Below are 14,630 nucleotides of genomic sequence, written 5' to 3'. Positions count from 1 at the left end.
TTTATTTTTTTTACATTGGCAAAAATATATCACTTCTTTTGGGGGATAGCGCCCACCCCTAACTGCATACTGTTATCTACTTCTAAATACACCATTTCTCAAGAACTGGAATACACACAAAAAAACACACAAAAAAAAAACACTTGTTTTAGTGTGTGTGGTGTTTGTAGGCCGCGTTAGACTTGCAGAAGTCGGTCTGTTCTGAACACCACAGCTGGATTGATGTAGGAGGTGAGTATCAACAGAACTCTAGTGCTTAAAGAGCCCGTTTTCATGCCCTCCAGTATAAAATGCAATCATTATTAATGACAAAAGCAAAAAAAAAAATTGACAGTCAGCCAGCAATAAAAATAAAGACAGGTTCATGCTTACTGTCTAAAGTTAAATAGAGGCATGGTAACCCAGCCCAGAGCTTCAATGCTGCGTTTCTGCTTGCTCTTCTCCTCCGCACTTCCAGGGGGCGGTAGAGGGGTGGCATATAGCATCACAGTCAGCTGTGACTCCCTTGGCAACTGGTTGATCTGGACGGGGAAGCAAACTCTATATATTGAAAAAGATAAATTAATAAATAATGCCAGTCACAACCATGTTTTTGAAATGGCAATACATTTTCGTAAAAACAATTAGAAATGTCTTAGTTTGCTCTTAAAACTAACAACAAGAACATAAATGCAACCTTTTATTTTAAACACCTACACCTGGAGTTATAATAGTACATGCACACCTACATACGTGTACCTAAATATATTTACTAGGATGGAGAAAATAAAATAACTGTCTACTGAAACATAACAGAACAATAACAAAATGAAGGGGGCAGAGTACAAAAACAGCCACAGGAAGCGGAGATGGACGAGCTATTTTCAAATTTTACATCTGAAGTACTAGGTAAACAAACTAAGATCTAACGTGTTCAAACATTAGGCCACTTGCTTTTTTTAACCTCAAAGAGATTGTATTCATGGGACTGTGTAGCATGTGTGGATTGGCGTCAGGCTCACCTCTGGTCCCACACTACCAGGTGGAAGAGATATTTGCTGACAGACTGTTTACTGGTGTGCTGGGGGGCACATAGTTCCACCCCACCGTGGGTGAGAGAACAGGACAGGAAGAAATTTTCATAGCTGTGGATGTTTGTGAAAGAAAGAGAAAGAGGGTGAGATCAGCAAATGGCAGCAAAAATCTAAAAGAAGCTAAAAAAAGTGGGCCATTAAATCACCCTTTCCAGAGAGCTGCTAACTTAACCACTGTGACCAAATTCAGCTGAACTCGGAAACCAGATCAGTGTGTATGATTCATTCAGCCTGGTTTTATGAACTAGATCAATAGATTCCTCATTCTTTTAAGTCCAATCTTTTTTAATTCACAAATCAGAAATTGCTACTACTCGGTTTTCCCAGAAAATCTTGACAATTCATCATTCAGACTAAAATTTCATTCTGTTGTAATATACCTTAGAATTCATGTGGACTATGGTCATTTTTGGCATGAGTTTTACTTTACGTAGGTAGTTAAGATATTAATGCCATGTCTCATGACAAGAGATTGTACGGAGTCGGTTTTATACCAATTATTTAAGAGTAAAACAAAAACAGGTGTTATACATGTACATATGACAAAAATTCAAAAACTTTTGCTGGTAAGATTTTATTAAACAAGTCCTTAATAGAGATTAAGGCAAGTAGATGACAATTTTGTTTAGTAAAGGTTTAGTTCACCTAAAAATGAAAATTGCCATGTACCCTCAAGTTGTTCCAAACCTGTATGAGTTTCTTACTTTGGAACACAAAAGGTGATATTTTGAAGAATATGATTAACCAAAAAGTTGATGGACCCAATTGCCTTCCATAGTATTTTAATTTTTTTCCATACTATGGAAGTCAATGGTGCCCTGTCAACTGTTTGGTTTCCGACATTCTTCAGTTCAAAATATCTTGTGTTCAGCAAAAGAAAGAAATTCATACAGGTTCAAAACAACTTGAGGGTGACGGACAGCTCTCAAAAATGAAAAATTCTCTTGAAAAGCAGAGAAGTCCAACAAGATATGGTTAATAGAATACACAAAAGTTGGATCTATGCATTTCTGCTGAATGTCCTAAACACTGAAGTCTGATTGATGCTTTAGTAAACAAGCCTTTACCAACAGACAGCTTTTATATGTGGGTTCTCAAGCGCAGTTAATGGTTGTGGAAACCTTGCCACCTTTTTCCAACTCCTCTCTCCTAATCCCAACATTATACAATGTTCTCCCATATCATTCAACTTCAATTTAAGCACATAGACTCCAAAATGGGAAATGAACTCTCCTGAGACAGATTTAAATAGAAGAAAAAAAAACATTCCCAAGCTAAATGGAATACCAAAGAGGGAAGAAAAACACATGAGTGAAACATTAATGTTACCAATCCTAAAACTGATTAGAGGATCCAGAAAAAAAACATTCCAGAGGAAAACCCACCATGGTTATTGCCTCCTAAAAATTATATTAACGATCTTCATGATAAAGTTTGGAATGAACATTTAACACTGATCTGAGATCAGATTTGAGCCCTGAAGGAACCATCTGATTGACTCGAATTGCCAAAAGCAGATGGGATGCAGGGGAATGTCAGCCCTCCATCACCACTGCACAGGTGCCTGGTGCCCAGCCTGCCCTCCGCCTGGCCTCAAAAGGTCAAAGTTTATGCCGAGTTCCCATACGTGCTTCTTTGTGATGGCTCGTTCCAGTCAGCATCAGTTTCAGAGGGAGACAAAGAGCACTAGTCCAGGTCAATGGGCGGGAGAGACCATTCCTGTGCTGTGAGGGGGAGGGGAAAGGGCTGTATTACTTTATCACTGAACGACTGGGCGAGGTGTAGTGACATTTAGGGTTGGCCAGCATCTGTCTCCATACTGGTGGGAGCGGTTGTCACGGTTCTAGGTTAGGACAGAGGGTGGAGAAGACCGAGAACTTTTAGAATTTCTTTTCTCAGTGCACCATAACGCCAAATAATCCTGCTGGATTACCAAAGGGGATCAGCAACGTGGACAGCTGGTGTCCAGCTGCGTCTCTGAATTCTGAGGACTCTGGAAATTAGACCACGGGAAAAGTTGACTATTGTGGAAGTAGAGGCATCAAATGCAACATTCAGGGGGTTTTTTTTTGTCACAAATGAGACCATGAATGTGATCAACAGATGGCGGTCATGCAATCTGGAAAGCTATTTGCTGGGGAAAAAAAAAGAAAAGAAAAAAAACTTCCTGTACAAATACAAACATGTGTATTTGAAAATGTTTAAAATGTCAATTATGTGAATAGTGAAACTTAACCAATAGGCCATGAGACGGGACCCCAAATTTGGGCTACCGGTACCATTTTGAGGGATTAAATTTATTTTTGATTTTCATGAAGGTACACATCTCTAGTGTTGGAAAATGTGTGATAGCATGCGATCCATGGTAGCGTTCATTAGAAATCAACACTTATATCATCCTACCTCAAGGTGAGGTGTTCAGTGACTACAAAAGAGAATTTATCCTTTTATCATTTTAAAAAATGTATAATTTTTTTTATTATAAAAATTTATAAAATTGTATAACATTTTTATAAAATTTAAAATTTATTTAAAGACAAATTCATTTATCCTTTTTCTTGACATATGTTTGAAAATCGTCCTCCGTAACCATAAACTACCTTGAATCTAATGCTATCACACGTTTTTCAAATACAGGGTCATATACCTACACAAATCACCATGCGGTTTAATCCCTCAAAATGGTACCAATCAACCCTCTGTCTCACGGCCTACAAGGCAAGAATTAGTTATTTTTCCTGATTAATCCATAAGGTCCATGTTATTTGCCTTAAATGTTTTGAATATTTCTACTTTCAGTTTTTGGTTCATAGAAATGGGGCGAATCGCAGCACGTAAAATGATACCATGGAAAGTCTTTTGCAAACGCCAACAGATTAGCAATCCGGAATGACAGGTTTTAATAACAAACAAGAACTTTCAAAACTGCAAATCTGAACTCGTTCAAACCGACAATCCAACCCACTTTCATATTCAACAACTACCCATTTTATAAAAGTGTTGTAGGGAAAGAGTCAGATATAATCTTTTCGCATTCCAATTTTTAGCAAAACCCACATTGTCACTTGTGCACTTGTTCATGTTACATAATGTAAACACAGAGGTGTTACAGTGTACACTAGCGTTTAAGTTTGGGGTAAGTAATCTATTTTTTTTTTTTTAAAGAAATCTCTTATGCTCGCCAAGACTTCATTCATTTGATCCACATAAAATGAAGAAGAAACAAAAAAACAGGTATTTAAAATTTTTACATTTCACAATAGTACTGTGTTGTAATTGAATACATTTTAAAATGTCAATTATTCCTGTGATGGCAAACTGAATTTTCAGCAGCTATTATTTCAGATCACTTACTAAAGGGATCCTTTAGAAATCATTCTAACATACTTATTTGGCGCTCCAGAAACATTTTGTATTATTATCCATGTTAAAAACAGTTGTGCTGCTTTATACTTTTGTATTATTATAATTTTGTACCAGTGTATAATGCATGCTAGGTTCACAGGCTGATATATACAAACCAAGAAAAGATAGCACTACCTGGCAGCCCATGTAATGGGAACGCGATGAGCCGCGTAAACACTGAAGGAAAGGACGTTGGTGACCATGCCAGCTTCCTGTATGGGGGCTGTGGATCTGCTGCTGTGTGGCATGGTGTGGAAATTAGCATTGAAAGTGCTACAGTACAACTCCACAAGATCCAAGATAGCTGCAGTCAACTTCTCCACAATTGCCACTGTAAAGGAAAAAAAGGTTCTGCTGTTTATATACAGATTATGATGCTAAAAATTATTCATAATTACACCACTCTGAAACATTTCATTTTTTTGCATGTTATGCTCCTAGAATGTTGGATGAAGCAGCAGCAGGAACGCACACCAAATGTTAAAGTTAAACATGTCATGCACAAGGGTGCATCCTTCCTGTTTATCCCTATCTGGGATCACAGACATCATTGTAGCAGGATGCTACATAAACACTCTTCCAACAAACATGAAACGCTTGCATACATCCTCAACCACGTCACCCCAAGAAGAGGCAAACACTACTTGTCCAGTATGGACACACTTGAGGTGACCGAACCTACAGTACATCTTTGGATATTTTAAATAAACTTTTTTTATAATATTTTTAGTTATGGATTGTTTTATCCTTGTTCCAGACCCAACTTACTACTTTAAACAATCAAATATATGTATAGAATGCATTTGTAAAGTAGCTAAATAAATTTAGGCACGGTGAAACAGTCACTAAATCTTAATATAAAAAAACAAAAACATTTTTTTTTTTGTCCCCAAAAATATACCTTTACTTTTATTCTAAAATGTCATATATATATATATATATATATATATATATATATATATACGTGTGTGTGTGTGTGTGTGTGTGTGTGTGTGTGTGTGTGTGTGTGTGTGTGTGTGTGTGTGTGTGTGTGTGTGTGTGTGTGTGTGTGTGTGTGTGTGTGTGTGTGTGTGTGTGTGTGTTTTGTAAAGGTTGGGTTTAAAAAAGCTAAATGCTTCAGTTTGACAAAGATCGAAGACCGCAGTATGACCCAGAAGCACAGTACCTCTGTTTTCTTTCTTCGCCAAGACACTGACATCCTATAAAAACAAACAGAAAAAGACATACATAAGCATGCATACCAGATAGAGCCACACTATTTCTGTAGTGAAAATGAAACTTGTAAAACACAAGAAGAAACACATGCATGGCATTTCTAGCTGTTTTAAAGGTTAGTGGTTTAAGCAATGCAGAGAATGGTCTAGTCATTTGAGGAACTAGAAGCAGCAAAAGCTGCAAGTTTGCAGCATGCATATCTGTGCTCAGTCTGCTCACATGAAAGTAGTCAGCAAAAAAAAGGCAGAATCCATATTATATGCTCATCAGATTTCTAAAATATTTCCCATGTAATGATTTGTGACTAACAGTTCAAAGGTACTACCTTCTGCACTTTAGGCTGTAGTCTGCAGGGGCAAGCTGGCAGCTGGTTTAGGGCAGCGGTGATGTCAGGTGTTTCAACAGCTGCTAGAGAAGTGCACAGGGCCTTCACCGACTGCACTAAACGCTCCACATGCAATGGTAACTCCACCTGCAAGTGAGAAAAAACAAAAACTCTGAAACATAGATGGATGAAGGCATTTCAAAAACCATATTGAGCATATGCGTTTAAAGGTAATTTGACATTCAAATACTTTAAAGTCATGAAATAAAAATGGACGATTCTTATTTTATGGAATATTGCAATATTATGAATGATTTTATTTGTTTTTTTAAATCATGTGCGCTCGTAACTTTAATCAAAATAACTTCCTCTTGCACTGACATCTCTTCTCTTGACTCTAGGCAGGAGGGCAGAACAACTCGTCACTCATATGAGCGACAGCAAGAGAAAAACCACAACGATCCAATCAGTTCCGATGGACAAAATTAATTCCAGTCCTGCATTTTATTCTTGTTTGAGAAGCAGTTTCACTCGTATATACATTGCAATTGGACAATTTTTTTTTTGCCAATTAGCCTTTTCTTCCCTATGACAGATGAAGGGAATGGTTAGGAAACGGTTTGGAAACCACAAATATCTTTGTGATTTGGATTGGCCATATATCACACCTCTCCACTTTAAAAGGAACTTAAAAAAAAAAAAAACAGCATGCATTGAGTAAGAACATCGTTTTTGTTTTGCTTTGGCTCTACGTGACTGTGCGGATGAATATGGTAAAAAAAACACAAATTAGAGATTACCCTTCTGCTCATTAAACATTCACGACTATGCTTAAGAGGTATAACAAACTAGTCAGCTTGAGATGCTTTCCATCTAAACTAAGACGTTACTGTAGCTTTACCCATTTATAGATACAATACTTCCTCAAATAAATTCCAGCACTGCATTACAACCATAATGAAATGACCCTTCACAATAATTAATGCTTTACTATGAACGCGGTTAGAGAGCTACACATGGCAATTTATCGGTTCAATAAAGTATGATCTTGCTCGCCTGTTAAGTACTAATGATTCCTTCTCCACATCGCTTTAGCAACATCTCAAATCCCTAAATTCTCACCATCTCCAAAAAGCCAAGCCAATGTCTTTTCTTGTTTTATTACGAGCTCGGTCGCATTCCCTTTCTCCCAGCAGACTCTCCTCTGTTAGTAGTTTTTGAAAGGGTGATTTAGAGTGCTCATGTCAACCTCTTGCTCGTTTGGACAGCTAGCCTATGCCTCAACATACACACGTCAATTTAGCTAGATCAACTTTTCTCTGTTTTCAGATGTGACGACAGAAGCACAGGCGAATGTACGTAATTTCCCGGGAAAACCATCCTGGTAAGTCTAAAATATAAACACTTGTAATAGGCTTACCATAGTGAATCAGGGTAAGAAAAAAAAAAACGTGTTTTGGACAAAGAACTAATGTGTTCCGACTCATTTAAATTTCATGATCAAACAATTTTCACATAAGCAATGTTTGTAACAAGCTTACCTCCGATAAAAGGAAAGACTCAGCCTCGTTGTGAAAGGTATCCAGGAGGAGAGTCAGTGCTTCCCTGTCACACAAATAAAAGAGTATGATTCAAACAGTGTGGAAGTTAAATCACTCATGCATACAACAGCCTAAACCTCCTCTTCATCACCATTACCTGGTCACAGTCTGTTTGATTGGCCTCTCTTGCAGTAGAATATTGTGGTTCATGGTGGATGGAGTATCATCATCCTCAAGCTGTTAACAACAACCACATTCATTAAATAATGCAAACATTTAAGAATTCAAACACCATTATCTTATACACTTATGAATAAAGATTCATAAATGGTGTTGGTTAAACAAAAGGTTCTTTAGAATATTAAAATATTCTTCACACTAAGCAAACAGTTCTTCAATGTCATTGCTGTGAAAATTGATACCTTTATTTGTAAGTGCAAGTGCATCATCTAGGTGTAAGGACACATACCAGATATGCATTCTACTCTAAAGGCAACATAAATGTAATCAGATGTAAAAAATGTTTTTTGAAATTTTCCAAATAAGCTTGAGGAATTGCATGGACAAACATGCCTGGCGCTATGTGGATTGCTTTTTTTAGTGTTCAACATTCAGTAGGGTTAATATTGATTGCACTCATTCAAACCTGTAACTCAAGGTTTTATACTTTCAAGAATTGAGTACACAAGGAGTGCAGAGTTGGTGTTAATCGGTCTAAAAAAAGGTTTCCTAAAAGGTGTTTCCTGCGGTTTCAACAGTTTAAACAAGACGTAAACATTTTGTTGGGTCACTAATCCATCTGCTGTCAGCTTTGGTCTTACCATTCGGGTGAGCTCCATGCTGACAGAGCTCCGTTTGGTAAGGAGGAGTCGAATGTCCCAGTCAAACTTCAGACATTGCTGGATGTACTCAAAGCTCGCCAGAGTCTCAGTGCTTAGCAGAAAGGAAAGAGGCAAAAGCAAAATTGAGATCTATTGGTCCATAATGTCTTTATAAACACATACAATATCGTTTTCAAGTTTGGGTCAGTAAGGGTGTATTCACACCAGGAAAGTCCGATAGTTCACTTGCTTTGGTCCGGACCAATTAAAAAAAACATTTTTTGGTACGGTTCGCTTTCACACTGCTCTTTTTGCAAGTGAACCAAAATTTGTAAACAAAACCACAAGTGTGCTAAGGTCGTCCATTCATTGGACAAGGATTCTCAAGTAGGGAAATCAGGAAGTGCAAAAAGGCTCAGCATGGAGATATTTCGTACTGCAATATTTGTTATTTGACTAATTTTGTGTTATTCTGTACAAACGCAATATGAAGAAACTGCGCAGAAGACGGATAAGGTATAAAGTTTTCATTCATAGAGAGGGGCTATGTTCACACATTCAAATAATGAGATTCTTATTGTATATACTGCTAACAAGTGCTGTCAATGTTAACGCTTGCGATTAAGTTTGTCCAGTTTAACGCATCATCCTTGTATTGTAACCATCGTTACATTAATCGCGCATAGATGCAAAAAAAGCTTTTGCAGTTCATATAGACTAAAGAGAACGCTCTGTATGTGAATGTCCTGATGCACACACTCATTCCATTCCAATGACGCACACACGACGCGCAGAAAGACGCGCAACAGTATCGTGTGGCCAGACACCGCGCCGGAATGGAATTCTCTTTCGCACTTGAACAACAAGAACACAAACCATTATGCCAAAATCTCCGACTACGGAAGCCTTTTAACTAAAAGGCGCAGTGCTTTCTTGCAATTGGGTCGGTTCATGTTCACACCGTAAACGAACCGTACCAGAGTTCGTTTGGAACCGTACCGAGACCACCTCTTCAGCTGGGTCTCGGTTCGGTTGTTTGGTCCGCACCCGAGTTCGATTGCTGTATTCACACCTGCCCAAAAGGTCCGCACCAAGGGGGGAAACGAACTAGAGTTCGATTCAATCGAACCAAACAAGGCAGATAAACAAGATAAGATTATTATCATTCTTTTTTTTTTAACTTCCACAAGGATGTATTAAATTGAGCACAGGTGAGAGTAAAAGACATTCATGTTAATAAAAAAAAAAAACCTATATAAATAAATGCTGTTCTTTTAACCTTTTCTATCCAGAGAATCCAATTTTTTATATATATATATATATAAAGCATTAGAAAGTCTTCAGTGTCACATGATCCTTCAGAAATCAGTCATGGCTGCTGAAAATTCAGCTTTGCCAAAGGAATAAAATCACATTTTAAAATAGCACAAGAGATTTTTCAAAAACACCCCTTTTGTCTCGTGATACAGCGCACAAACCATTTTGTGGCCGTTTTGTACATTTTATTTTAAAATAACCTTGGTCTAACAATTCAGTATGAAAATCCTACAAACTGCTCTTCTAAATGTCAATGAAACACTGTAACAAAAATAAGTGTGAGGACCCAGAAAAAGGCCTCCATGAGTGAAGTACGTTATTGTTCTGAAACTGATGCTTATTATTTTACAACAGTCATACACACAAAACGGCGCCTCCTCACGGCCCTGCACAAGCACATGGTTATCAGGAAAAGACACACTTCCTATCACACAGCTGCACCCACAGCAAAAACAACCAACACATTCAACCGAATCACACCTGCTGTTCTTGTCGCACATACACACTCAGTCTCAGCTCTGTCTTTTTTGCCTTTTAAAAGAAATACAACCAACTGGAACATCAAAAATGTCAAGTGGCCTTTAAAAAAAAAAGAAAAACAGGAAGAGCACATGTACAAGTGGTTATGTCTGCCTCAAAAGGTGGTCGTGTCATGGGGAAACCAAATGTGGTTACAGCAGTCCACAGACATAAGCACAGCTAGTTTTTATGAAACCACAATTGAGGGCCACATTTATACGACGAGGAACTTTTCAGACCACAAACCGCAGATCTTCAGTTCAGCTCATTTTTTTGGGAATCACCCCATTTCCACCCACAACTCAAATGTAGTTACAACAGAAATGCTTGTAACATGTAGTTCATTATGCTATTAGACGAGAATGTTTTAGCAACACAATGCCAACTAACAAGCAGCAGGGGGACGTTTTTTGGCCGTAATGCTTTGCACATATGAGTGAGCGGTTGGATTTTCTCCCCAATGTGAGGTGGACATGAATCCCCTGGAAGAAAAATGCAGATCTCCAAAAAAATCCTGTTGTCAACAGTATTTGCAAGAAGCCTGGAATATGAATTATTGCCAGACATGAACATCATAAAGACTAGTGATGCACCAATCATGATTTTTCATGGCAGATTCCAATCGTTACAAGCAAATTGACCGATTTCGATATTTTAAGCAAACTTATTTTTTTAGCAGACTTTATTTGCTCTGGCAAACTGGCCTTAAAAATATCTGTAGCCATTTAAAATTAGAGGCAAGTTAGGCAACCTCTAAATTATAATCACAATCCAAACAAAGATGCTACACACATGTAGCATGAGACGTTGTTTTTGAACTGGATAGTAAAATTTCAAGATTTAAAGTAAAACAGAATGGTCTGACTTTAGATTTGTGACATTATGCTACATAGACACCCTCAAAACAAAAACAGCAGATGGACTGAAAGAAAATGAAAATTCACTCTGACAGTAGGTGGCGCTTATGGAACAGCAGCGGTTTCTCTGGAGGTAAGAGGAAAATAAAACGTCATCAAAACTTTTCTGAAGACAGTCGGTTCTCTTCAGATACATTCATTAAACCCTCCCCCCAATTCAAGATTTATATTTTTCTTCCTATATTTCGAGCATCGCGTTAACGTCCTGTTTTCAAACTTTGTAATATTTCAATACAAATGAAATTTTGGGAAATGATTGCAATGCAGTTTGTGTGCAAATCCGGAATAAAGATCAGCCAAAATAAAATCAAAAATCTGTGTTTACAGCAAAAACCATCCGGTTCTGAGTTATGGTCGGTCGACCAGTGTATCTCTAATAAAGATTGTGGGAGAATGTGTTTGGAACACAATTAAAATGCAGTGGTTGCCTCTAATTTTACCTTAGAAAAAGCCAATAAAATGCTCAGAGTGAGTAGAAGTTTCAGAGTAAGCTTTCATCCCAAGGCTGCTAATTGCTCTGTTTTATGTAGGGTCATTTGGCAGGCTAAAGATGAAGGGTAAACTACTGTATGTAACTTTTGATTTATGTCTTTGTAAGTTCTATGCATTTAGATCGCAAGCAAACAAACAAAGCATCAAGAAGTGAGGTCAAGTCACTTTTTGGTGAAAACCCTTAGTTCTTACTTTTTGAGGAACTCTGCCTGGCCACAGATTTTCAGCAGGTAGTCGTCCACATCAATCATATCCAGGTCATCATGGGAATAGCAGAGGGTCTGATAGATCAACAGGTCTATGGTTGAAGATCCTTTGTGAAGAGAAGAAAAATACTAACATTACTTAACTTTACTTGCATGATGAGAAATAACTATCCAACAGTGTAAATAAGTCACTAAAATGTTTAGTAGTATATAGAGTGTAATTGCCATCTGGATTACATACGTTGTATGTATTGTATAGGCAATAACTTATTTTCCTAGAATGTCCTCTGTCATATACACTAGTACACTAAGAAAATCTGTCCCTAAACTTTTGAAAAGTAATGTTTTTGTAAGTCTCTTAAGCTTCCCAAGGTTGCATTTATTTGATCAAAAATACAGTACATTCAGATACATAAAACAGGTATATTGTGAAATATTACAATTTAAATAAAATGTTCCATTTTAATATATTTTGAAATGTAATTTTTAGCAGTCATTACTCCAGTATTCAGTGTCACATCTAATGCTCAAGAAACATTTCTTATTAATGTTAAAACAGCTGTGCTGCTTAATATTTTAGTGAAAACAATGATACAAAAGATTGATTTCAAAATAAATGCTGTTCTTTTAAACTTTCTATTTGATCAAAAATCCTGAAAAAAAAAGTTACGTTACAAATGTCTTTTACTCTCCCTATTTTTTGTATGGTTTATAGTTTTATTAGCTGCATTTTGTTGTAAATTAATCTTTTCAAATATAATACTGTCTGTCACACTGATACTCGTTTTTGCGCAGGAAAAATGTTGCGGACTGTAAAAATCAATTAAATATGGTAGTTATCTCTTAGATACTAATGCCTTAAAAAGCTTCAATAAATTTAGCTAATAAACTGCATTGTTTTTACATGGTTAGCTTGACTTAGTCAGAAACTGTTTAACTACTTTAAATCATGAAATCGCTTGAAGCTTGAGAAACTAGTTTCCAGGTAACTAAGCAAATGCTAGCTAACAAAAGACAGTGAGCACACAAAGAAAAAGAAAATAAGTGCCCAGTATGCCTCAAAAGGTATTGGTTTGTCTTGTAGCGAGATCAATAAGAGGTCATCAATTAGTGACAAGTCTGTGCATCCCTTCCTGGAAATGGACATGTGGCCAGATGCTCCCGATACAGTAAATTAGCACCTACTGATCTGAATACATTCAGTGGACAACAGACAAAGAAGATGGGAATTTTCCCTTGGTTCATAGCAATGTTCGTCACTTCAATGGGAGGATGTGGAAGAAAAGAATAAGAGCAGAGGTATGGATGAACCAGAAAAAGGTTAATCCACCCTTCCCACAAATTACACCCTAACTGGGCAGATGTACTGCACTGCGGTCACAGTGGGAGCACATTTTGGAGAAACGCCCCTGTCTCTCTCTCACACACACACACCTCAATTTCCTCCGTACTTTCTCAATAATGAATTGGTCACTTCTGTTTGAACATGAGTCTTGAGGCTACGCTTTTAATACATTTTTTTTTATGTGAATGGACCGGGATACACATTCCAATTAGACACTTGTAACCCACATTTGTTCTGCAAGGCACAATTTCCACATTTCTTGTTCTTACTGGTGATGCAATTCTTTATGTTAAAACCTTTCATTCCAGTTTACTATGCTGAGACAAGTAAACCCTTTTGTCAGTTGATTTCCACCTAAAAGTGTAAACATTGCCATTCTGTGTTTTTTTCTAACATTGCTCTGTTTGTTTGAGCACCTTGACATAGCAACGCTGACTCATGAATTGACCAATGGCGTGAGTTTGAGAGCAAGACTATACGTTTACATTCACTATAATCATTTTCATATTAAACTTCTGAATTTTGATATTTTATTTCATGACTTTTGGAAGGTCAGGCTTAGAAACTTTTACATTGCTAGTCATTTCCAGGTTTTCCATGAATGTGAGAATCTTGTCAAATCAAAGGGCAGATCATTCATTATTCAAACCCAATGACTATTTTTCGATGGTCCACTTTAGACATTCACTAACTGGGCAGTTGTGGCCTAATGGTTATAGTCAGACTTGTAACCCAAAGGTCGCAGGTTTGAGTCTCGAGTCTCTGTACAGGCAGGAAATGTAGGTGGGGGGGGTAAATGAACAGCACTCTCTTCTACTCTCATGCGTTCACTGTGTGTATGTGCTCAATACTCACTGCTGTGTGTATGTGCTCAATACTCACTGCTGTGTGTATGTGCTCAATACTCACTGCTGTGTGTATGTGCTCAATACTCACTGCTGTGTGTATGTGCTCAATACTCACTGCTGTGTGTATGTGCTCAATACTCACTGCTGTGTGTATGTGCTCAATACTCACTGCTGTGTGTATGTGCTCAATACTCACTGCTGTGTGTATGTGCTCAATACTCACTGCTGTGTGTATGTGCTCAATACTCACTGCTGTGTGTATGTGCTCAATACTCACTGCTGTGTGTATGTGCTCAATACTCACTGCTGTGTGTATGTGCTCAATACTCACTGCTGTGTGTATGTGCTCAATACTCACTGCTGTGTGTATGTGCTCAATACTCACTGCTGTGTGTATGTGCTCAATACTCACTGCTGTGTGTATGTGCTCAATACTCACTGCTGTGTGTATGTGCTCAATACTCACTGCTGTGTGTATGTGCTCAATACTCACTGCTGTGTGTATGTGCTCAATACTCACTGCTGTGTGTATGTGCTCAATACTCACTGCTGTGTGTATGTGCTCAATACTCACTGCTGTGTGTATGTGCTCAATACTCACTGCTG

At 37.7% G+C, this 14,630-nt stretch overlaps 1 protein-coding gene across 1 annotated transcript in view; it reads right to left on the bottom strand.

Moving 5' to 3' along the window:
• The window catches only part of pik3c2b (phosphatidylinositol-4-phosphate 3-kinase, catalytic subunit type 2 beta), a 50,092-nt gene that overhangs the window by 23,648 nt on the left and 11,814 nt on the right, over nucleotides 1–14,630 (bottom strand). Inside the window, exons 5-13 of the mRNA XM_056269859.1 lie at nucleotides 11,818–11,938; nucleotides 8,381–8,492; nucleotides 7,717–7,796; nucleotides 7,560–7,623; nucleotides 6,019–6,165; nucleotides 5,644–5,677; nucleotides 4,614–4,809; nucleotides 1,002–1,124; nucleotides 373–540 (exon numbers count right to left, since the gene is read on the bottom strand). Of these exons, the coding sequence (XP_056125834.1) occupies nucleotides 373–540; nucleotides 1,002–1,124; nucleotides 4,614–4,809; nucleotides 5,644–5,677; nucleotides 6,019–6,165; nucleotides 7,560–7,623; nucleotides 7,717–7,796; nucleotides 8,381–8,492; nucleotides 11,818–11,938 (1,045 nt within the window). The remainder of the gene's footprint in view (nucleotides 1–372; nucleotides 541–1,001; nucleotides 1,125–4,613; nucleotides 4,810–5,643; nucleotides 5,678–6,018; nucleotides 6,166–7,559; nucleotides 7,624–7,716; nucleotides 7,797–8,380; nucleotides 8,493–11,817; nucleotides 11,939–14,630) is intronic.

The sequence above is a fragment of the Rhinichthys klamathensis genome, unplaced genomic scaffold, assembly GCF_029890125.1.
Source record: "Rhinichthys klamathensis goyatoka isolate OS25496 unplaced genomic scaffold, OSU_Roscu_1.1 h1tg000291l_1, whole genome shotgun sequence".
NCBI classification, from domain to species: domain Eukaryota; kingdom Metazoa; phylum Chordata; class Actinopteri; order Cypriniformes; family Leuciscidae; genus Rhinichthys; species Rhinichthys klamathensis.
This window is presented reverse-complemented; position numbering and strand designations above follow the sequence as displayed.